General features: G+C 40.0%; 1 protein-coding gene across 4 annotated transcripts in view; it reads right to left on the reverse strand.

Moving 5' to 3' along the window:
* Positions 1 to 25104, reverse strand: part of ABCG2 (ATP binding cassette subfamily G member 2 (Junior blood group)) — a 135680-nt gene that overhangs the window by 20379 nt on the left and 90197 nt on the right. For all 4 annotated transcript variants that reach the window (XM_057727692.1, XM_057727688.1, XM_057727689.1 and 1 more), the window contains exons 2-7: positions 23021 to 23242; positions 12910 to 12969; positions 11928 to 12042; positions 11180 to 11332; positions 7875 to 8032; positions 1897 to 2048 (exon numbers count right to left, since the gene is read on the reverse strand). In XM_057727692.1, the coding sequence (XP_057583675.1) occupies positions 1897 to 2048; positions 7875 to 8032; positions 11180 to 11332; positions 11928 to 12042; positions 12910 to 12969; positions 23021 to 23223 (841 nt within the window). In that variant the 5' untranslated portion in view covers positions 23224 to 23242. The remainder of the gene's footprint in view (positions 1 to 1896; positions 2049 to 7874; positions 8033 to 11179; positions 11333 to 11927; positions 12043 to 12909; positions 12970 to 23020; positions 23243 to 25104) is intronic.

Consider the following 25104-nt stretch of genomic DNA (forward strand, 5'->3'; position numbering starts at 1 on the left):
AACTTTAACCTTTGTATTCTATTGCTTTTCCTGCAAGTTAAGAATGTTGCCTAGAGCCTGAAATACACAGGAGAGCACAATCTCAAGGGTCTGATCCTTGAAGGTGTAACACTTTTCCGTTCATATAGATAAAAACTCGCAGAACAGAGAATGACATTTGTCTGGTTGGCATTTACAGGAACATCATGACCAGATCTACATGGAGAGCTGCAAGAATAAAGGATTCCGACACCAAGAAGTTTGCAACAACCAACCACACATCCTTCCCTTTTAGTGTAAAAGAAGCCTGAATTCTAACACAAGTAAGATGGTTCTTTGGGATACTAGCCCACCATCTTCTCAGTCTGCTGGCTTTCTGAATAAAGCAGTGACTTTATTTCTTGCCCCAACAACTCATCTCTTGATTTACTGGCCTACTGTGCAGCAAGCAGCATGAGCTTAGACTCAGTAACAACATGATTATCTGACCTCAGCCTGGCATATAGTCTGACCCTTAGGTTCATCTCCCTTAAACTCCCCAGACCCATGCATACTTCTTAATTTTAAATGATAGACATTAAACAAAAACACAGAGTTTTAAATATTTGCTAACCATATTTTAAAATGTTTTTGTTCATCTATAATCATATCCAAGTATCTCTAAAACGAAGCAGATTGCATGAGTCATAAAAAAATTACATATTTTCATTTTAAATTGAACCAGGCAGTCCCAAACTATCAGAAATGTTGGCCTATTGAAGTTAGACTTAACAACTAGCCATTATATTGACAGGTAATTCACATACATGCTAAATACGCAATCTAATGTTACTAGAAAATTAAATAGCATCTCCATGAACCACCACCAAGGTACATCAATATCCCATGTAAGGGGAAAACGTGATAAAGGCTGAGCTATGTGATGGTCAAGAAGACAAATAATTTAGGGACATCAGGCCTTTCCAAAAATACGCAACTGATGGATAACTGGCTATGAGGCCAATACATTTATTGAACTGTTAGGGAAACATCACCAGATGTTTGTTGTCATGCATGTTGTCAACAAAATTAGAAATGAGGTTTTTTTCCTCTCCTGTTAACCAGGAAAAACAAGGAAACAATGAACAGGCTGGGGAAACAACATAAACAGGCCTGAAAGAGTTAAACAATCTTGGTTATTATTTAGCTGTTACTTTAACAAACACTTGTAGCTAGACTTGTCCTTCACAAAGCTGACTAGTCTCTGACCCCATACAAATTACCCTTCGCACCTGGCATTTCTTCTCCCCCTACACTCCCTTGTAGCACTCTTCATTTCAGAAAGAAGGTCACGGGTTGATAACTTCAGGGACACCAGACCCGGTTGCTGAGCTGCCTGATGCCAGCTTTGGTCATGAATTTGCAGAAGAAAAGAAATGCAAGACCTTCACTACTTTTGATACTTATCCTATACCCCAGACTGTGAGCCCCACCTATAAAACCTTCTCTGATTCCCCAAGGAGGGGGGCACAGTTCTTGAGGTGCCTCCTTACTGTGTCTTTCCTTTGCCTGGTAAAGAAAATAAAAAGCCTCTCTATTTCTTATCTTCCAGTTCTCTGTGTCTCTATTTTTATTCAGCATCAGTGCACAGGGAGCCAGATTTGGCAACATACAGACCCAGTAGAAACATACACACACACACACACACACACACACACACACACACACACATATTCAAATAGGACAGAAAAAGAAACCTAAATAACAAGCTGGCACTGCAAAGTGAAGAAAAATTCTAGACTAAACCAACCAAAGATGTTTCGGGGTAATGGAAACCATGGTGTATCTACTCAAAGATCAAACAGCACTCCAGGTGACCCCTTTGTTCTCTTTTAGGATACTATTAATGATCTTACTGCATGAAAAAGTCCACCATACCCATGGATTCAAAGTAACCCAAGGCCTCCTGAGCAGGCCCGTGGAACATTAGTCTTCCTGAGGCCAACAAGGTAAGGCTATCAAACAACTTGAAGATGGAATAACGAGGCTGATGAATGGAGAAGATGATTGTCCGTCCTTGTTTAGACATTCTAAATTAAAAGTGAGAAGATAAGTCATTAAATATCTGAAACTTGCATTTCTTGGCGACATACTTTATTATTTCTGCCTTAGATCATTTGTTCCTCATTCAACTTGATTTTCTCTTACTAACTTCTCATCTCATATTATCTATTTGATAGTTAGAGAACATAAATTCAATGCTTTCATGAAACACTACAGTTTCCAAAGTGTGTTCCATGGTAGTGTAGAATCAATCAGAATAGTAATTAAAAATACAGATCCCTGGGCAGTCTACTCAGACCTATTGGGTCTAGGGAACCATATTTTTAACTAGCACCCAGGTAATCTGTAAGTACACTCAAGTTTGAAAACTTATTATGAACTAAATATTAAAACAATGGTCATATGCCCTATCCTCATTGATCATTTAAGTCTTATGGCTCTTTAGGAACTGGTTTTCATCCTTCTGCCCTAATAATACAATTAACATTACTCAGTACTGACTAGATCTTTGCTAAATACTTTATAGATGACCTCATCTAAATTTACACAATACTGTTATGAGGCAGTACCAATAATTATTATTATATAACAGATAAAGCTTAGAGAGTTAAGCAATGGCCCAAAGTGCCACAGTTAGAAGGGGCAAGGCTGAGATTTGACCCCTGGTCTAATACCACGGCCAAAAGACAGTAACTCCTATATTTATACAGAAGTTACTATTTATGGGTAGAAGAAACAAAGGCCAAAATCACTGTCCAAAAACTGTTATTAATGAAAACATTTTATGAGAAGAATCATTGCCTCAATTTAAGCATTTTCTAAGCACTTACTATATGCTAGCTGTGGGTATGAGTTTGTTCTGCCTCAAAGAGGATAGGCCAATACACCAGTCATTTCAATACAAGGTGGAATCGAAGTAGCGGAGGGTGGCTTGTAAGCCAAATGGGAGACTATAACCCAGTCTGAAGATGATGTAAGTGGTGTATATCAAAGGGGCCGACGAGAAGAGAGAAAGGGCAGTCAAGGTAGAGGAAGATGGCGAACAAAGAGTGCGATAACAAGGTCTGCTCCAGAAACTACGAGCAGTTCAGTGTCATACAGCTCAGGTCCCAGGTGTATGTGTGGAGGCAGGGACTGGGGGGTGCGAAAAAGACTTCATCCAAAAGCAGGCCCATAATGAATCCCGCCACTCAGAGCTGGAACATTAGTCAGTAGACAGTAAGGAACCAGTAAAGGACTGGCAGCAGGGAGATGGACTGGTATGAGAACTTTGTGCTCCAAGTGTGGTCTGAGGACCACTGAAGCATCAATATCAGTGTCTCCTGTTAGAAATGGAGACTCTTGGCCTCCACCTTAGAGCTCTAGAATCAGAATCTGCATTTTAAAAAGACCCCAAGTGATTAGTGTACACAGTGGAGCTTGAAACAAACTAGTTTAGAGCTCTCCAGTGTGAGGAAAGATGCTTATGGGCTACTTACTCCAAAACATAATGAAACATAACATAGTAGAGTATTCTATATCAAGTCAAAATTCTCTAATGAACACCGTTAACATGGTTACAGATAATAATATCATGGATCTGTGCTCTAACTGAGCCTGAATCCCAGACCTATTACTTGCCATTTTCACTTATATGTGCAATTGACACGTCAAAGTAAAGATATCTAAGATCTCAGACATTTTCCCAACTTCCCATTTCTTCTTATTCTAGCATAGAGACTAGCTTATGAGGGCGTGGGCTGAGCATCAGAGGAAGCACGGCAATGATAAGGGGGGGATGCTTCATGAAGGTGATGTGTCTGACAGCTTTTAAAAAAGGGGGTGGGGGGGAACAGGTATTGTCCCAGAGGTGGTGAGCAGAGGAAATGGCCAGAGTGATTGGGAGACTGATTAAATTGAACAATTAAATTAGTTCACTGAGCAAGAAAGTAAACATATTGACATAATGGAAGCCAAGTTTCTCATTGCCTGAATGAGTTACTTAAAAACATGGAAAGAGGGACTTCCTAGGTGCTCCCCTTCCAATGCAGGGGACACAGGTTCAATCCCTGCTCCGGGAAGATCCCACATGCCACGGAGCAACTAAGCCCATGTGCCACAACTACTGAGCCTATGCTCTAGAGCCCTTGAGCCACAACTATTGAGCCCATGTGCCACAACTACTGAAGCCCACACACCTACAGCCTGTGCTCCACAACAAGAGAAGCCACTGAAATGAGGAGCCTGCACACCACAATGAAGAGTAGCCCCCGCTCACCGCAGCTAGAGAAAGCCCGTGTGCAGCAACGAAGACCCAACACAGCCAATAAGTAAATAAAACAAATTTAAAGATAAAATAAAATAAAAAAATAACATGGAAAGAGTGAAGACTAAAAAAGAACACTCAAGTGTTAGATCAGAATTGGAAATATTATAAACTCACGGGTTTTTTAAATATGTACATACTAATAGAGCAACAGTTACAAATATGTTTACATGTATCATTTCTACTCAGACTATATATATATGTATACACACATATTTACAGTAAATATATATTTCCAAATAAAATATAGATATGTATTTCTATGTTTTATATGCATGTGTGTGTATATATATATACACACACACATACACATACATGTGTATTTCCTAGGTCTGACTGCTAAGTGGGTCTAGACGCATTAACACTCCCGCAGCAGTGAGCACACTAAGTAATCAGATCTTGGTTTCTGAATCGTAACTATACCAGAAGGAACCAGGGCTCCTTGGAGAAATCATCTGACACAGGAAGAGTACAAGATGAACCTAGAACATCTTGCTGACCATAAAGTAAAGAAATGCTTGAAGAATGATAGAGACATGTCAAAAGGACACAAAAGCCAGACTGTAGATGCTTGCACTGGCCAAATCAGGGTGAAATTGGTTATAAAAATAAATAAGAACAACAGATTATAACCCACTGAATAAAAGAAGAAAATGAGTAAGCATAAATGAACAGAGAAGGAGGAAAACTTCTTTACAGTAGAAGGCCAATAATATATATATAACAAATGATGGAAAAAGAAAATCAACACTTGGCAACCCTTACACTAGTAGCTGATATGGGGAGGAGTTGTGAATATAGGCTAAAACTGGTGGGTGGAGATTTGATGAGGAACAGCATATTGGCTTAATATCTGATTAACTCCCCATCCACACACCCCCCAACAAAATACTAACCAATTACAAAGGGAAAAATAGTTATTTCACAGCAGATAAATCCAGCAGATACCAACATGACCAGCTGATGAAGGTTAACATCACCCGTGATGGGAGAAGTCAAAATCATGCAGCCCTGATGTGATGCACTGAGAACACAGCATCATTTCTGTAGTATCTCCACCAAGAATTCATGGCCTGAGTCTGCTCATGAGGAGACACTGGATGGATCCAAGTTGAGGGCCACCCTATGAAATGTACTCTTCAATATGCGTGAGGACGTGAGAGGCAGGGAAAGAGTAAAGAACTGCTCAGGATTAGAAAAGATAAAAAAGAGGGTTTGTGGAGGGGATCCTAAGCCAGAAAGGAAAAAGAGACACGTCTGGGGCAGCTGCTGAAGTCTGACTGGAGTCCATGGATTGGATGGTGTCTATGGCATCAGTGCAGACTCCACAGCTAGGAGGCGTGCAAGGTGGTAATGTAGGAGCCGTGTCCTTGTTTTTTGGAGCTGCAGGCCAGAGTGTCTAGGGGTGATGGTACATGATGTGAGAAAAAGCCTATGGTGAGGGCAAGGGGTGGGGGAGGGAGGAAGAGCAAACGCAGTTAAAAGGTGACAACAGTTGAGGAATCCAGGCAAGGGGACGTGGGATTTCTCTGTACTACTCTTGTAAGTGTTTTGTAATGTTGAAACTTTTTAAAAATTGATTTTAAAGAAGATGTCCAAAACTTTTGAAATTTCTCCTCTAACCATGATTCTCCTACTGTCTTTTTCTTCATAAAAGTAAATGACATTCTTTCCTCCATTCTTCTGTCTTTCAGGCACCAAAACTTAGAAGCCATTCTCTCAGTAACCAAATCCTACATCCAATTCTAAGCTAATCCTGTTGATTCTATTTTCAAAACAGATAGAACTCAATGTGGATATCTCAGACATACAGAAACATTTAATGGATAAGGCTAGATTATATAAAAATATTATATTTATTAATGCTATAAAGTCCACATCGTTCTCACTCTGTGGTTGAATATGCTGTATTATTTTTCATACTTTATTAAAATTTTGATATAACAAGTTTGTGATATTACATTTAAAGTTCTAATATCCAAATGTTATTTATGTCCATAGCTGGTTTTACTGATGATCATAAATGAAAAAGATACATAACAAGTTACATATACCCAAATGGAAGAACGATATCATTTGCTGTGTTCTCTACATCATGGGTCTTCTTAATAAAAAACAAAACCAAACAAAAAAACAGATACAACTCACCCACTTCTCCCCACCTTACCAGAACAGCCTCCTGACCAGAATCCTGCCACTCACCCTTGCCCAATGATACAGTCCTTTCTCTAGACAGCTGCCAGTCCTCTGTTCTAAAACTCTCTGAAAGTTTCCCATGTCACCTAGAGACATTAAAAGCCATAGTTCTTTTTTTTAATTAATTAATTAATTTATTTATTTATTTATTTTATTGGCTGTGTTGGGTCTTTTTTGCTGTGAGAGGGCTTTCTTTAGTTGCAGTGAGTGGGGGCTACTCTTCGTTGTGGTGCGTGGGCTCCTCATTGCCGCGGCTTCTCTTGTTGCAGAGCTCGGGCTCTAGGCGCGTGGGCTTCAGTAGTTGCAGCACATGGGATCAACAGTTGTGGCTCACGGGCTGTACTCTAAAGCACGGGCTCAATAGTTGTGGCACATGGGCTTAGCTGCTCCTCAGCATGTGGGATCTTCCTGGAGCAGGGCTCGAACCCGTGTCCCCTGCATTGGCAGGTGGATTCTTAACCACTGCACCACCTAGGAAGCCCCTAAAAGCCACAGTTCTTACAGTGGCCTACAGTTTATATAATCTGCCACCCACTCAATTCCATCTCATGTGCCATTCTAACTATTAGGGACTGAACTGTGTGCCCCAAAATTTATGCTAAAGTCCTAACCCCTAGCACCTCAGAAAACAACTGTATTTGGACATAGGGTCTTTAAAGAGGCAATTTTGGTTAAATAAGATCATGTGGGTGCCACAATCCAATAAGGACCAGTGTCCTTATAAGAAGAAGAGATTGGGACACAGACACACCACAGGAAGATGAGGTAAGGACACAGAGAGAAGACAGCTACCTACAAGCCAAGGAGAGAGGCCCCAGAAGAAACAATCCTGCTGACTCCCTTATCTTGGACATCTAGCCTCCAAAAATGTGAAAAACTAAATTTATTTTAAGCCAGCCACCCAGTCTGTGGTACTACGTTATGGCAGCCTGAGCAAAGTAATCAATAAGAACCCGCACGCCTCCGAGGTCACCGGGCTGCAGACACATCAGGCACGCTCTGCCTCAGGGCCATGGCTGTCCCCTTCCACTAGAACTCTCCTCTCCCCCATATCCAGGTCTGGCACACTTGCTCCCAACTCAAATGTCACCTCATTGAGGTCTTCCCTGACCACCCTGTATGTACTAGTGCACCTCTATCCCACCACAGCCATCTTCTGCAACTCTCTTAGCCTGCTTCATTTTTCATAAAACACTTGTATTTGTTAACTGACTGTTTCGTCTGTAGAATGAAGAAATTTTTGTCTGTAGTGCCTACTGCTGAGTCCCTTGCACCAAGAGTAATATACCTGGTACGCAGCAGGTGACCATACATTGGATGAATGAAAGGATAATGTTCCCATAGCGTTTACCTCTTCAGGAGCAAAAGGACAGCATTTGCTGTGCTTGAATCTAAGCCAGTTGTGGGCTCATCCAGGAAAAGGACAGATGGATCAGTAATAAGCTCCATTGCAATACTAGTCCTTTTTCTTTCTCCTCCAGACACACCACGGATAAACTGAGTTCCAACCTAAAACACAAATATTCCCGTTATTAACAATAGAAACCCCAGCCACCATCGTTTGTTGAACTCCCAACATGTATCAACCCTATAAGAGGCACTTTATCTCATTATCCTCATTTATTCTGAACAGCCAATAAATAACTATGTGGGAGAAGAGGGAGGTTTCTCTTTAATTTGAAGAGTAAACTGAGGCTCAGGTCAGAGCTGGTAAGTGTCTAAGCCTGATATGAAACCCATGTTTTTAACAGTTCTGTGTGTTTCTTATCAAGCCAAATATTTTACTTTAAGCAGTTACGCTAGACTAAAAGATATGGCCCTGACATAGTGAAATCACAGACCAAAAAGGGAGATGAAGATCGGACAGAAAAAGTGAAAACGTCTATAATTTGTTAGTCTTCTTAGACCCTCCTGACCCACCCCCCCCAAAGTCCTCAGTGTGGCTTGGCAGCTAGGAAAGTTCACTTTCTACCACATCACATCAGCACCTCTTTTGTTCTTTTTTTTTTTCTTTTTTTTTTTAAGCTCTTTATTGGAATATAATTGCTTTACATTGTTGTGCCAGTTTTTGCTGTACCCCAAAGTGAATCAGCTGTATTTATAGATATATCCCCATATTCCCTCCCTCCCGCAACTCCTTCCCACCCTCCCTATCCCAGCCCTCTAATTCATCACCCATCATTGAGTATATCTCCCTGTGTTATGCAGCAGCTTCCCACGAGCTATCTATTTTACATTTGGTAGTGTATATATGTCAATGCTAACACCAGCACCTCTTAAATCACCATAAGGCTTCCCAAAGTGAGCCCTCCAGTACCCTAACTCATCCCAGAACTCCTGACTCATTCTTGCAGACAGATTCAGAAGGTAAACTATTCTACCCGGCAACTGGCTGCGTCTTTTCAACTAGTCAGTGTCACCGTGCGGTGGAAGAACAGGAAGGTCCGCAGGAAGGCAGGAGGTAGGAAACAATTCTTATATTAACAGTCTTCAAAGAGATAATAAACAAGTGCCACTCATGCCCTCGATTGGATCATATAACAAATGAGCTATAACAGACATTTTGGAGACAACATGGGGAAATGTGAATGCATATGGCTTCCCACAGCTGATATGAAGACACTGTTAATTTTACTAGTTGATAATGGTATTGTGGTAATGTAGATAAATGTCTTTTTTTTTTTAGATGCATAATCAGTATTCAGGAGTGAAATGTCATGATATTCATAACTTTCTTTAAAATACTTCAGGAAAAAAAAAGCTGAAGTAATTATGGAAAAAGATTAACAACTGGGAAATCTAGGTAAATGCTATTAGTAATCCTGCCATTAGATTCACTATACTACAATCATATCATCACTGTGTAACAAAGAAGAAACCTGACTCCATATTGAATCTATTCCTTTAGCTCTAACCTCTGCTCTATTGCCTGTGCTTAGTCATGCTGGCTCTGCACCTTCTATGAAAGAATGTTGCCTAAAGCCTGATATATAGAGGATAGCCCATTCTCAACTCTCTGACTTTTAAGGTATAAAACTTTTCCATTTATATAGAGATAAAAAGTTGCAGAACAGAAAATAACATTGGTCTTGTTGGAGGTTTATAGAAACATTGTGACCACATCCATGTGGACAGCTGCAAGAACAAAGGATTACAACACCAAGAAGTTTGCAACAACCAACCAACCAACTCCCTCCCCTTTTAGTATAAAAGAAGCCTGAATTCTAACTTGGGTAAGATGGTTTTTTGGAACACTAGTCCACCATCTTCTTAGTCTGCTGGCTTTCTAAATAAAGTCACTATTTCTTGCCCTAACAACTCATCTCTCAATTTATTAACCTGTCATGCAGCAAGCTGTACAAGCCTGGACTCCATAACAACTAAGTAATCAGACTATTCTCTCTACATTTGTTATGCTTAAAATTTCACAAAAAGTAAAAAAAAAAAATTTAATGAAGCATTTCAATTAATTAGATAAGTACATTCTACGTCAACAACTTCCTTCAGCTTATTTTCCCTGAAAATCCATGCAAGGAACTTAGGGCAAAACTGTGTATTGGTAGAGAACTTTTATCTAAAGGTAAAGAATGACAAATACCCTATTGGAAAGACAAAATCAAATGAGCAGAGCTAACGCGAGGAAACTCAATCACTCACGAAACTAATTTAGTGGAAACTGGTGGCATCTCAGAATTATTTTTCCAAACAAAATACAGCAAAATATACTTTACATTAAATAATGTCAGAAAGCATCATATGAAACAGCAGCCAGCAGAATAATCCCATTCTTTTTTACTTCTAAGTAAAGGATATCACAGGGGACTAAACTAGAGCCATCACAATCTCAAAAGCTCATCTTTACCAAAAGCTTCAGGTATCTTCCCAGCAAATCTTTCATACCTACTCATCAACTATAAAGTTCACTCATTCATCTCATTTCTTCTTCCTGACCTTGCATAACCCACAAAAGGACTTACTTTTTTCTCTTGACCATAACTGTTATCTCTAAAATCTAAAAGAGCCCAGCACATAACAGTCTGTAAGTAAATTCTGGCAGAAGAAAGGGGGAGGGGAAGTGAGCAGGGGAGGGATGGGAGCCAAAAGGCTCTAGAAAAACTTGGATGCTACACAAATTAGAAATAAACCCTGATCTGACTGAATATAATCTTGGAAGCCAAAATGCAGCAAAGTGAAACATACAGAGCAAGAACCCTTGGTTTTCATCATTTACGAATTCCAGAAATATACCTCTCAAAAGCAATGGAACAAAGTCCCCTGGAAGAACAGAAGAAGGACAGCTAAAAGGGGGAAAGAAAACAGGGAGAGGAAAGTTAGTGTGAAGACATTGAATGAGATGTGACATGTAGTCAGGGTGGGAGAACATCAAGGTCTGTAATCACACAGAAAGGGTCACGTGTTCTTTGCAAAGAACACTTCCACATACTGGACCACCACACTTCATTTCCAAGATTCAATCATTTTTAGTTTTTTCACCTGGTTAACTTTCATCTTCACACCAGGTAACTTGTCACTTTACTCACGGTTACAGAAAGCAGCCACTCTTTATTACACATATTATAGAAAACTTCTGAATAAGTTATACTATCCACACAGGTGAGGTCCTACTTGCTGGCTATGACACATTTTCCACATTACCTTGGAATCTGCCACTTTATCCAGACCTAACTCTTGAATGACCATGTTAATCCGTTCACTTTTTTCATGATTTGTCATAGTTGTTGGAAGCCGAAGAGCTGCCGAGAACTGTAAGTTTTCTCTCACAGTCAGAGTTCCCATCACGACATCATCCTTAAAGCAAAATGGCATTTTAACAAGACATAGCAGGTCTTTTCTAATACCATCATTCTTCAGTATATGTAACATCCACAGAAATAACATACTGAATAATGAATTATACAAATTATAATGAATTATACTTGCAATGATACAAATTACAACTGACTCCATGTAACAGCTGCAAAGCCTGCTGAAATAATTTTCATTCCCTACCTGTATGCCCAAAGAGAACACAGGTAATTATGACTACCACTAGCAGACATTTCTAGACTGCTTTATACAAGGATTTGCCAAAACATTGTTCTAAGCTAGGTGAAGGAGAGATGTGAAGGTAAGGCAAAAAAGTAAAACGGTAATGTTCTTTTAGAAATGATATGATAACAAGAATTGGTATCATTGCCCTTACAAGGGTCATAATCCAGATTCTCCCTGCCTTTTCGTTTAATACTATTCTGAATTTTCCAGGAGATTATGAAAAGCCGGTGTAAAGAAAAGTTGTTTCTATGAGTATGTCCCATAGTCAATCGGAAGCGCACTCAACTACCAGCCAAGGCACTTGCCATATAGAAATAGAAGAAATCTAAAATGCAATTCCACAAATACGCACTTGTACCACGTAACCTGAGTTACATTTAAAATTGGCAGGTCGAGGTGCTCCGTTGATCAAAACATCTCCAGATAATCCACGTGGATCTTTCCTTGCAGCTAAGACATCTAACAACCTATAAAAAGATATATGTTATTTTTTTTCCCTCTAGCGCAGGCTTTACCTCTCAGCTAATTTGAATCCAAATTCTGCTCAAGTTAGAAAATTAACTGATCAAGAAATTATATGGTTTAACTATACATATATTTTAAATCTCACTTTCCTTTTTTTACTATGTGCTACAATAAAGCCCAAAAACATGAAAGCAAAGCACTGTTGGCTGCTCCAGCACAGACCACCCAAACTGGCCTCTAGGCTCTCTGACCTTGGAAGTCTCAAGGCAGGCAATGTGCTCCTTTGCCTAAAACATAAGCCTTCACTTATGCCTTTCGACTCCATCTCCCCACTTTCAATTTTATTCCCTTCCTTTTCCTCCCACAGCTCAAATCATAGCTGACAGCTATACGCTAATCATCTTATCATGTCCTATTAGTAAAGCTGACCTAGTAATACTTCCTGGTCCTGAGGACAGAACCACCAGCCAGCACAACTGCACATTACCCACAGCAACTAGAACCAGACTAGACACGTAGAAAATGTTCAACAAATACCTGCTCATATAAAAGTCATCTTTAAAAGCATATTAAAACTGGAGGTGGGGAACAGGTGAAGGAGATTTAAGAGGCAAAAACCTCCAGTTATAAAATAAATAAGCCATGGGGATGTAACACACAGCATACGGAACAGGATCAATAATATTGTAACAACTTTATATGGGGACAGATGGCTGGACTCATGGTGATCATTGCATAATGAATGCGAATGTCAAATCACTATGTAGTACACCTGAAACTAACATAATATTTGCCAACTACAATTTAACTTATTAAAAACCACAAGTTAAAACTACAAAGAAAAATCTTCCTTATACTGTTATACTCACGAAGATTTGCCGCCACCTGTGGGTCCCAGAATGGCGTTGAGGCCAGGTTTCATGACCCCACTGTAAATACGGAAATAGATCAAGTTATTGGAGAACTTCACAACCAGTTCTATTAATTTAGAGTTTCATTTAATACACTCAATGAAGGTTGATAAAATTATAGGGGGGGGGCCACAAATCAACTCTTAAAGGAAAAAGAAACCAAACTGTCAATTAACAAACATTTAGCATACAAAGAATGTTAATCACAAGTCAGCAGTTACAAGGAAAATGACTTAGGTCTCCCTAAATTCCCTTCCCTTACTCTCCACACCTCTTAACTTGTTTTTGGAAAAGGACACGAGAACTTTCGAGGTTCCTTGATATAACAGCCTCTGGTGAAGCATCCCTGCCACACTTAGTCCCCTTTCACAGCGTAAAGTGCATAACCAGCCTCGAGCGATGCTTGATGATTCTTCTCTTCACGTCACCTGACTTGCTACCTTGTCAAGCTCTACACAATTAATAAGTCAACGGATTTCTAGAATCACCAGTAGTAGTGTTCTCACTGCGCAGATCTAGTCAAAGAAACGATATATCTGAAATAGAAATTCAATGGCGGGAATAAAGCCCCTCAGGGGGTTAAAAAGAAAATATCATCAATTATTAGCCCTCACAAAATTCTTAGTCAAATTAGAAAAGTAAAACATATACTCTCAAGACATATCGTTTTTTTCCTTGTAAAGAAAGTATGAGATAAGCGGACTGGAAAATTCTCAGTTTAGAAGTGGCGGATGCCACTTTCTATAGGAGACAACCTTTAAGGATATATAGACATGGTGCACACACAGCATGTTCCAAACCGGCTAAGTAGATGTTTGAGGGTAGTAAATATTTCAGCTAGAAAGCAGGAAGGTGGAAAAAGTTAAGGCAGTGTTGACTGTGTTGAGTCTCAAGAAGAAGGCAAATGTTTTGGATTTTATCCTAAAGGTAACCAGTAGAATGATTAAGGAAGATGGACTGGAGAAAGGAGAATTGGGCAAGGCCTCCACAGTTATGCAGGCATGGTGAAACAGAGGCCTGCAAAGCCATTTCAAAACCCTGGTGACTGGGACTTCCCTGGTGGCTCAGTGGTTGAGAATCCACCTGCCAACGCAGGGGACAGGGGTTCGATCCCTTCTCCAGGAAGATCCCACATGCTGTGGAGCAACAAAGCCCGTGCGCCACAACTATTGAGCCTGCGCTCTAGAGCCCGTGAGCCACAACTGTTGAGCCCATGTGCTGCAACTACTAAAGCCCGTGCACCTAGAGCCCATGCTCCGCAACAAGAGAAGCCACTGCAATGAGAAGCCTGCGCACCGCAAAAGAGGAGCCCCCGCTCACCACAACTAGAGAAAGCCCACGCACAGCAACAACACCCAACACAGCCAATAAATAAATAAATAAATAAATTTAAAAACCAACCAACAAACAAACCCCGGTGACTAAGTCCAATCTCTCTTTGGAACTGGTAGGTAAGTCAAAATTTATTCCACAGAGAAAATGTTATCTATTCCAAGTCAAAGGTCCGAAGCCAAAGGCTATTTCATTCCCAAGTCATGATTTTCACAGAAGCCAATTCTGTGATTACACAACTGTCGTGAGTGATAAACTTTACAATGTACCCCAGTGCTTCCATCCAGGAGGACTTCAGCATTTACTGACTATTGTGCTTGCATCATTACAACTGTGAAATGGCTGGTGCTAGGGTGACATGTACCTTTCATTTTGCTCATTAGCTGAAACACTGGACAAAAATAAATGAGTTAGGTAAACCAGGAACAAGCTGTAAAACAGAAAAATCTCTTATTCTTTCAGTGACCTTTCCTCGTAGATGTAAAAGACATGCTAATGGCTGGGTGAACTTTCAAGATGCATTTATCGATAGCTCTTGATGTACCTTCTTTATTAACAGCTACCTAGGAACAGCTTCTAAAATCACAAGATATAAGCTTGTGATTCACTAAAACTTCGTTGTCAGAAAACCTTTCCAGGTTTTAAAAATATCTCCTCAAATCGAGACCAAGCAATCCAAAATAACTAATCCCAAACTGAATGTAAATGTTCTAAGACAAAGAATTTTACAGGTCCCTGAGTTGGGTTTACTTTGGCACTAAGCCCTAGCATTATAGAAAACAATAGTGTAGAACCACAACTGCAACAGGTCCACTTTGGGGCAGTGGCTAATTCTCCCTTCATTCATTCAGCACAGTTATCTCTGTGTAACAAGACACTCTTCTAGGATGTGGGACAGAGCTGAGAATAAAACAAAGTCCTAGCTCTAGTGAATTTACATTCTAGTCCAGGGATCAGCAAACTACAGCTGGTCACCTGTCTTCTGTTTTCATAAAGTGTTACTGGAACGGAGCTATACTCATTCATTTACATATTGTCTATGGCTGCTTTCGTGCTACAACAGAGATGAGCAGTTGCAACACAGACGTATGACCCACAAAGCTGAAAATACTTACTATCAGGCCCTTTATAGAAAAAGTAGTCTGTGGTCTACGATTCCCTTGTTTTCCCACCCGACCCCCTGCCCTACTTTCATCCCTCAAAACCAACTTCCCACCCTTATGTACTGCTTTACAGCATTAAATGCAGAAAAGTCCCCCTCATTATACTGTAAAACCTTGCCAACAAGAATTATGTCATCTTGTCTTACCCCCCCACCCCGACAGCTTGCGGCACAGTGGTCAACAACAGGTAGACCACTGAATGATGAATACGTGAAGTGAAACGTAGCTAAAGGATTCACATCACATGTATTTCTTTTTAGTGGATAATGGTTAATCCTTTGGTCTCGGTTTATAAAAGAGTAGCCAATGCCATTCCCACTGCTTGCAGCATGGCCTCTCCCTACTCTACCCTACTGTGCCCTACACACACACACATATACACACACACACATTTGCACGCACACACAATCTTCACCTTCTCTCTCCCCACAACCTTGAACCTCTAATTCAGGGTTTGGGATGTCCAGTGTCTCCTAACCCTTCTATCACTGTAGAATGACACAATGAGGTGCTCTAGTTGTCTGAATCCCCCATTAGACTAGAAGGTTTCTGAGGACAGAAGACTTATCTGTGTCTCTAGCATCTTGCACAAGGTCAAGCACCTAGTAGACATTGGACGTTTATTGAATAAATGAGTCTCAACATTTCCATAAATGACAATTACTTATAGGAAAACCAAAAGAAATGTTTTCAATAAAAAACAAATGTCAAGAAGTAGGAAAAACTTATGGAAAATAGGTATAGTCTGACTAGAAATAAAACTTCGCTTCATTCCCTACTTGTTATTTAATGTTCAAATACATCAATCATTTCTCTTAGACTTCTGCTTCCCTTCTCAGTGTGAAGGTGATAAAAGTGGGTAGAGGTGCAGCAATGCCAGCACCCAAGAACACAGGCTGCAAAGGGAGGCAGGAGGAAGAAAGGAGACAGGAGGAGGGGCAAAAGACTACTTATACTGAGGAATAAGACTGATTGAGCAAACCAATAAGTATATGAAAGACAATGAGAACAAGGCTTTTCACTTTTTGAACAGATGTTTTACAAACACGGAATTGTGGAAAGAACCTTGGAGTGTTAGATATAAACTGGAGGATGTATTAATGAGAAGTCATGGGTTTTAATCTATATACACAGATAGAGAAAGTTTTAGATATATGTACAAGCACACATACATGTATACGGAAACATACATATAGTCCCTAGGTCTGTCCACTGAGAAAGCCTAGAAGCTATAATATCCTAATAGCAATAAACATTCCAAACCCCCAGATCTTGGTTTGTAAATACCATTCTCCGCAAAAAGGAACATCAGCTGATTTCACAGCTGATGCACGGTGAGTACACAGTGAGTCTGAAACTTCTTGCTGTGCCAACAAAAATATTCAAACAGTGAAAGTATATGTCAAAAGAATGAGTTAAAAAACAAAACATAGTACAGAACCTACCTTGAAAGTCACATCAGGAACAAGAGGAGTATCAAGAAAAATAACGACACTAGTGTACTACTATTGAATGCTACTGAAGAAAATACAAACCCATGGGTCTATCCTGATATAAATGAATGAATACAGAGATGATGAATGAAGTTCTTCCTTTTATTATAATGCAAACTAATGCACACAGAAGAGATGGATGAAAACAGAAAATCACCTTTGGGTAAATACTGAATAATTAACTAGCAAATCAGATTGTGCCTGCTGATTCGGGCAGGGGTCATCAATGGGGGCTAGAGCCGATGGGTTGACGTTTAATGAGAAACAGCGTTTTGGAATAATGTCAGAGTATCTCTCCCCTCAATATTTATCAATTACAAAGGGGAAAATGGTGACCTTATGATAAAGAAGCCTGGCAGATGCCAACATGACCAGGTGACCAAGATTAGGGGGTGGGACAGAAATACACCAGCTTGGATGAGACTGAAGAGACATGATGTGATGGTCAGTCAACTATGTGAAGAGCATGGCTGATCAAGGCCCCACAGGACCCAGCACTGCACTCAGTATGAGGCTACAATTCCCCAGAGCTGCTCCCAGACAATGACAAAGTGGTTATATAAGAGAGGGTCCCTATTTCTAGAAAATATACACTGGAGGAGTCAGGAATACTGGAGCACTATATGGACAGCTTGCTTTCAAATGGTTCAGAAAAATACTGACAACAATGGGTATATAAAGAAATAAAGTGACTCCCTCTTGCAAGAGCACCGGAATTACAACTAACTGCTGAACAATCATCAACAGAAAGACACTGTAACTCACCAAAAAAGACACCCCACATCCAGAGACAAAGGAGAAGCCGCAATGAGATGGTAGGAGGGGTGCAATCGTGTTAAAATCAAATCCCATAAATGCTGGGTGGGTGACTCACAAACTGGAGAACAGTTATACTGCAGAAGTCCACCTGCTAAAGTGAGGGTTCTGAGCCCCACATCAGGCTTCCCAACCTGGGAGTCCAGCAACGGGAGGAGGAATCCCCAGAGAATCAGACTCTGAAAGCCAGCGGGATTTGATTGCAGGACCTCCACAGGACTTGTGGAAACAGAGACTCCACTCTTGGAGGGCACACAAAAAAGTGTGCTCACCAGGACCCAGGGGGAAGGAGAAGTGACCCCATAGGAGACTGAACCAGACCCACCTGCTGGTGTGGGAGGGTTGCCTGCAGAGGTGGGGGGGCAGCTGTGGCTCACTGAGGAGGCAGGGGCACTGGCAGCAGGGGTTTTGGGAAGTGCTTATTGGTGTGAGCCCTCCCAGAGTCCTCCATTAGCCCCACCAAAGAGCCTGTAAGCTCCAGTGCTAAGTAGCCTCAGGCCAAACAGCCAACAAGGTGTGAACACAGCCCCACCCATTAGCAGACAAGCAGATTAAAGTCTTACTGAGCTCCACCCACCCAGCCCTACCCACCATCAGTCCCTCCCATCAGGAAGCACACAGGAGCCTCCTAGATAGCTTCCTCCACAAGAGGGCAGACAGCAGTATCAGCAGTATTTTATCTCATGGAACTGAAAACCACAGCCACAGAAAGATACAGAAAATGAAAAAGCAGAGGACTTTGTACCAGATGAAGGGACAGGATAAAGCCCCAGAAAAACAACTAAATGAAGAGGAGATAGCACCCTTACAGAAAAAGAATTCAGAATAAAGATAGTGAAGATGATCCAGGACTTTGAAAAAAGACTGGATGCAAAGATCGAAAAGTTTACCAAAGACCTAGAAGAAGTAAAGAGCAAACAAACAGAGAGATACAACACAATAACGGAAATGAAAAATACACTAGAAGGAACCAATAGCAGATTAACGGAGGCAGAAGGGCGAAAAAGTGAGCTGGAAGACAGAATGGTGATCATCACTGATGAGGAAAAGAATAAAGAAAAAAGAATGAAAAGAACTGAAGACAGCCTAAGAGACCTCTGGGACAATGTTAAACGCACCAACATTCACATTATAGGGGTCCCAGAAGGAGACGAGAGAGAGAAAGGACCTGAGAAAATACTGGAAGAGATTATAGTTGAAAACTTCCCTAACATGGGAAAGGAAATAACCACCCAAGTCCAGGCAGCACAGAGAGTCCCAGGCAGGATAAACCCAAAGAGAAACATGCAAAGACATATAATAGTCAAATTGACAAAAATTAAAGACAGAGAATTATTATTAAAAGCAACAAGGGAAAAATGACAAATAACACACAAGGGAACTCCCATCAGATTAACAGCTGATTTCTCAGCAGAAACTCTGCAAGCCAGAAGAGAGTGGCATGATATATTTCAAGCGATGAAAGGGAAGAACCTACAACCAAGAATACTCTACCCAGCAAGGATCTCATTCAGATTTGATGGAGAAATCAAAAGCTTTACAGACAAGCAACAGCTAAGAGAATTCAGCACCACCAAACCAGCCCTACAACAAATGCTAAAGGAACTTCTCTAAGCGGGAAACGTAAGAGAAGAAAAGGACCTACAAAAACAAAAACAAAACAATTAAGAAAATGGTAATAGGAACATACATCTCAATAATTACCTTGAATGTAAATGGACTAAATGCACCAACCAGAAGACACAGGCTGGCTGAATGGATACAAAAACAAGACCCATATATATGCTGTCTCCAAGAGACCCACTTCAGACCTAGGGACACATACAGACTGAAAGTGAGGGGATGTAAAAAGATATTCCATGCAAATGAAAATCAAAAGAAAGCTGGAGTAGCAATACTCATATCAGATAAAATAGACTTTAAAATAAAAAATGTTACAAGAGACAAGAAAGGACATTACATAAAGATCAAGGGATCCATCCAAGAAGAGGAAATAACAATTATAAATATATATGCACCCAATATAGGAGCACCTCAATACGTAAGGCAAATGCTAACAACTTTGAAAGAGGAAATGCAAGGCAGAAACAGAGACACAGGTGTAGAGAACAAACACATGGACACGAATTGGGGAAAGCAGGGAGGGTTGGGGGGGAATGAATTGGGAGATTGGGATACCAAATTGTACACTCTAAACATATGCTGTTTATTGTCTGTTAACTGTATCTCAATAAAAGGTCTTAAAAAAAAGAAAGAAAGAAAGTGATGAACAAATACAGTGAAATGCTGACAGATGGGGAATCTGGGTGAAAGGGTTATATTCCTGTGAGGTTTATATTTGAAATTATCTCACAGTAAGGTAGTAATTTAAAAACTCCTCAAACAGTATAATGAATTTCCCTGAAGATGACAAGATATCCACACATCTACAGTTTTTCTATAAATCTTTGGCTTTGATGAGAAAAAAGTTCAACTGCTGGGTATGGAGACAAATGAAGCCTAACAGGAAGATTTTTATAAGGGAGCAAAATCTGACCTTTTTGAATTCTCATTGTCAGATTTTGTTCTAGCTGCTTCCCCCACAGAGGGAAATGAGATGCTACATTCATTCTACAAATGAGATTATAAAATGTCCAAATGAAAAATAAGAATCAAGACTCTCATCAGCTTTTCTGGAATACAGTTACTATTTTTTTTTTTTAATTGGCTATGATGGGTCTTTCTTTTTTTTTTTTTTTGGCTGTGTGCGGGCTTTCTCTAGTTGCGGTGAGTGGGGGGCTACTCTTCGTTGTGGTGCGCGGGCTCCTCATTGCTGTGGCTTCTCTTGTTGCGGAGCACGGGCTCTAGGCACGTGGGCTTCAGTAGTTGCAGCACATGGGCTCAACAGTTGTGGCTCACGGGCTCTAAAGCACAGGCTCAATAGTTGTGGCACACGGGCTTAGTTGCTCCAGGGCATATGGGATCTTCCTGGAGCAGGGATCAAACCCGGGTCCCCTGCAGTGGCAGGCGGATTCTTAACCACTGCACCACCTAGGAAGCCCACTATTTTTTTTTTTAATAATTAACATTTATGAGCATTTTTTTGTTTGTTTTTTGCCATGCCATACACCGTGTGAGATCTCAATTCCCTGACCAGGAATTGATCCTGAGCCCCCTGCAGTGGAAGCATGGAGTCTTAACCACTGGACCTCCAGGGAAGTCCCACAGTTATTATCTTGAATGCTGATGGTGTTATCAAACATGAATCAAAAATAAGATAAATGAGAGCACCCTTTTCCCCATCCCAAAAACTCTACTTGGTTGAAGCCAGCAGATGGGAGAAAGATAAGAAACACTACTGCCTAAACAAGAAATGTGCATAAGCAAGAAAAACAACCCCTAGTTATCCTTTTAACAGTAAAATTTGAAAGGCTTACAAGATTTGACTGAGTTTTTATGAACCTAGGAACGCATGTAAGGATGAACTCATCTGTTGCTGAAATGGACACCACTTAACCATAAAAACCTTACAGAGCCTTGAGCTGATGACACTTCCAGTGTATCAAGTTACTCATTTACTAGCTTTAAAACATAAGCAAGGTCAATGTGCCCTCAAGCAGTATATATTTTAAATTTATTCAACCTGCACACACTCAAATCATTTGTTACCTTCCACTTATCAGCACAAAATCTGCAGTGACTGTGCATTTTCTGCTCCATAAAAAAACTTGTCAGCTTTTCAGAAAGGCCGGTTGATTCTAGTCTAGACATGTAGCAAAAGATAAAATCTTTTCATCTACCATTCCTCTCCTTATTCACATACTCAGGGTTTCTGAACAAAAGAAAACATCAAGGAAGTAGGCATGACAGTCTGTGTTGCTGCATGGAGAAAATACTATCTAATCCTACACAGTACCCAGCCCCCCGGCAACCCAATCAATCTCAGAACCCCACTGTTTCTTCCTTACCCACATCCAAAAATGTTCTCCCCTAATTGTCATTTCCTAGCCCTCTGGAAGCAGCTGGCTGCCAGTAACAGAAAAGACCACAGTCCCATATAATGAGAGGGCTTCCCTGGTAGCACAGTGGTTAAGAATCTGCCTGCCCAGAAACAGAGACACAGATGTAGAGAACAAACATATGGACACCAAGTGGGGAAAGTGGGGGGGGGGGGAGAGGTTGAGGGGGGATGAATTGGGAGATTGGGATTGCCATATACACATTAGTAATAAGAAAAAAAAATCAAATTGTACACTTTAAATATGTGCAGTTTATTGTATGTTAATTGTATATGCAGTTTATTGTATGTTAATTGTATCTCAATAAAAGTTCTTAAAAAAAGAATCCACCTGCCAATGCAGGGGACACGGGTTCAATCCCTGGTCCAGGAAGATCCCACACGCCGTGGAGCAACTAAGCCTGTGTGCTACAACTACTGAGCCTGTGCTCTAGAGCCCGTGCTCTGCAACAAGAGAAGCCACCACCGTGAGAAGCCTGCACACCACAACAGAGTAACCCCTGCTCTCCACAACTACAGAAAGCCTGCACACAGCAATGAAGACCCAATGCAGCCAATAAATAAAAATAAATAAATGTATAAGAAAAAAAAAAAGAAGATATGAGAAACATCTGATACCATATAGGTTTGTAGCCATACCTGTCCAAAGGGCTCTTATAAAACTACTTCTCCAGTCTTGGAAAGCCAGAAAAAGTTGCTTACTTTGTCTAGGAATAATTATTTCCCCTATTAAACAAAAAATTAGGCTGTGCTGTCTAAGCAAACCTAGATTCACTGCCTACTCCACAGAGAGGAAGAATCCAGATCAATTCTCTGGAAATCAGAAAAACATTAAAGCCCTGAAACCTATAATATACGAAAAAGAGATACCTGGGACCCAGCAGATTCTATCTGAGTGCTCATTTCTCTCCCCACTCAATTGCCCACTCCACCACCATGTGATGAATTAGGTGCCGGATGAGGAGAATAAAAATCATAGTTTTATACTGACTTTTGATTCTAAAATATAATTAAATGTATTAATTTGGATCCTAAATTCTCTTATCACTTTGGATTTCAATTGCATAAGTTAAGCTAAACTACAGCTGTCTTATATTTACATACACCTAACATGTGATCCAACTACTTCACTGCTAGTTTAGCCAAGTGAAATGAAAACATGTGTCCGTATATCTATATAGACTTGACACCTTTATCTGCAATAAGCAAAACCTGCAAAGTTCACTGCATGTCAATGAACCTATTTAAATAAAAGTTCATGCACATACTTGACATTCTTTAGTATTTCTTTCTCAATTGTTTTCCGACAAAGTAGAAAGCCACTCTTCACTTTTACTCGATAGCAGATGTTATGAAAACTTAACACAGCTCCTCCAGTAAACGTCTTCAGATTATTGGAGGTTGTCTCCGGCATGCCATTGGTGTTTCTTTTGGACATTGGGATAGAAACTTGGTAACTATTGGAAGACATCTGGAGTGTTTCCGCCTTTCTGCAGAGGGAAAAGCAACAGTAAGTTGATGGTCCAGGTAAATGAGACTGTGAACAGTAGTTAAGAGTACACTTAAAACGAGTCTGTTTTGGCACAAACTTCCAGTTATAAAATAAGTTTAAGTCCTGAGGATATGATCTGCAACAAGCTGACTCTAGCTAATAATACCGTATTATATATTTGAAAGTTGCTAGGAGAGATCTTAAAAGTTCTTATCATCAGAAGAAATAATGTGTGACATTTGTGTATGATGGATGTTAACTAGACTTCTTATTTTGATGATCATTTCACAATATATACAAATATTAAGTGATTATGTTGTATGCCTGAAACTAATATGTTAGTTATATGTATGTATATGTATATATTTCAATTTTTTTAAAATTTTAAATAGACATCAAAAAAATTTTCATGTAAAATGCCTCACTGGTCATTTTTATATTGATTACATGTTTAAGTAAAAACATTTTGGATATATTGGATTCAATGAAATATATTTAAACATTTTTTAAACAAGTCCATTTTAAACTTCAATGCAATAAATAGCTCCATTTCCAATGAACAGGCCATATCACAGCAATAAGAACAATCTTGAAACCTATATTAGGGAGGCAGACACAACTCTGAATACATAAACTCCAATTAGATGTCAATTAAACATCTAATAAGTAAACAAGGAGAGTATGAAAATTTCTCAAGACTCATGAAGCAGGAAAAAGGTGAATGGGAGTTAAATCTGACTTGAGAAGTATATTATGATGTGACCCAAGGTCAGAGACAGAGACACATGATCACCATCATCCCGTTTTTGAGTCTATGACATCGTTACTACAAAAGGGGGTTGACCAGGCAGTCAGGGATAAGAGAGATTTCTTGGAATTTAAAGCTCCAGACTTTACATCCCTGTTTGCTCTGCTCCTTCAATCAACGAGGAAAATAAACTCCAAACTTGTTTGGAATAACAAAGTCATTACCTTAATGAGCAAACATATTTATATTCTAGGAAGGCTTAGAATTATGTATAAAAATGATTGAGAAAATCAAAGCAGTAGTTAAGCAGTTAAAGAATTTAAAACAAAAGTATTAAATTTATAAATGAAGTTTAAAATATTTCATTAAACAAATTTAAAGAGGCCCCTTTAAAGGATGTAGAGTAAGACAAAGGGAACTTAACAGCTTGTGAAATAGGTTTGAAATGTGATACTTCCATAAAACTAGTTTTAATTTTTAAAAATCAAAATAATCCATGAAGAACTTTCTCTCTGGCTATGGTAGAGTAGCTAGTCTAAACCAATCATGCTCCTAAGAACAACTGTAGACATAGACAAAATGCAGGATGCAACTCTTGGAAGAGTGCTCTCTGATGAGTGCAAGCAAAGCAGCCAGGGCTTGAACAGCCAAAATCCTGGAAAGGAGGGAAGACAAAGGCACACCCAGCATTCTGTGCCCTTTCCTCTTGAGGCAAATTGCATATACATGGGGCAAACTCAGAAAAACCAGGCAGGAAGAAGTTCTAGAGGCTAAAAAGCTGAACAAAGATTTAAGTAGTCTCTCCGTGTTAGGGAAACAAAGTTGCAGCGGTGAGCCTACCCCTGGAAACCCCGAAGTTTTTGAGATCCCAGTACCACTATGACCTGGAAATAACGGACAACCCAGATATAGACCAGCTTCTACTCAAAGTGATCCACTCATACTTTACTATAAGAAACTTAAATCACTCTGAAAGTTATCATCCAAATTTTCATTCAAAAATTACCAAGCATGCCAGAACATAAGACCTAACATTCCAAAACCAGAAAATAGAAATAGACCCACAGATACTGCAGATTGAAGACATCAGACAGCTGCATCAAAATAACTGA

This window comes from Hippopotamus amphibius, chromosome 3 (genome assembly GCF_030028045.1).
Source record: "Hippopotamus amphibius kiboko isolate mHipAmp2 chromosome 3, mHipAmp2.hap2, whole genome shotgun sequence".
Lineage (NCBI taxonomy): Eukaryota > Metazoa > Chordata > Mammalia > Artiodactyla > Hippopotamidae > Hippopotamus > Hippopotamus amphibius.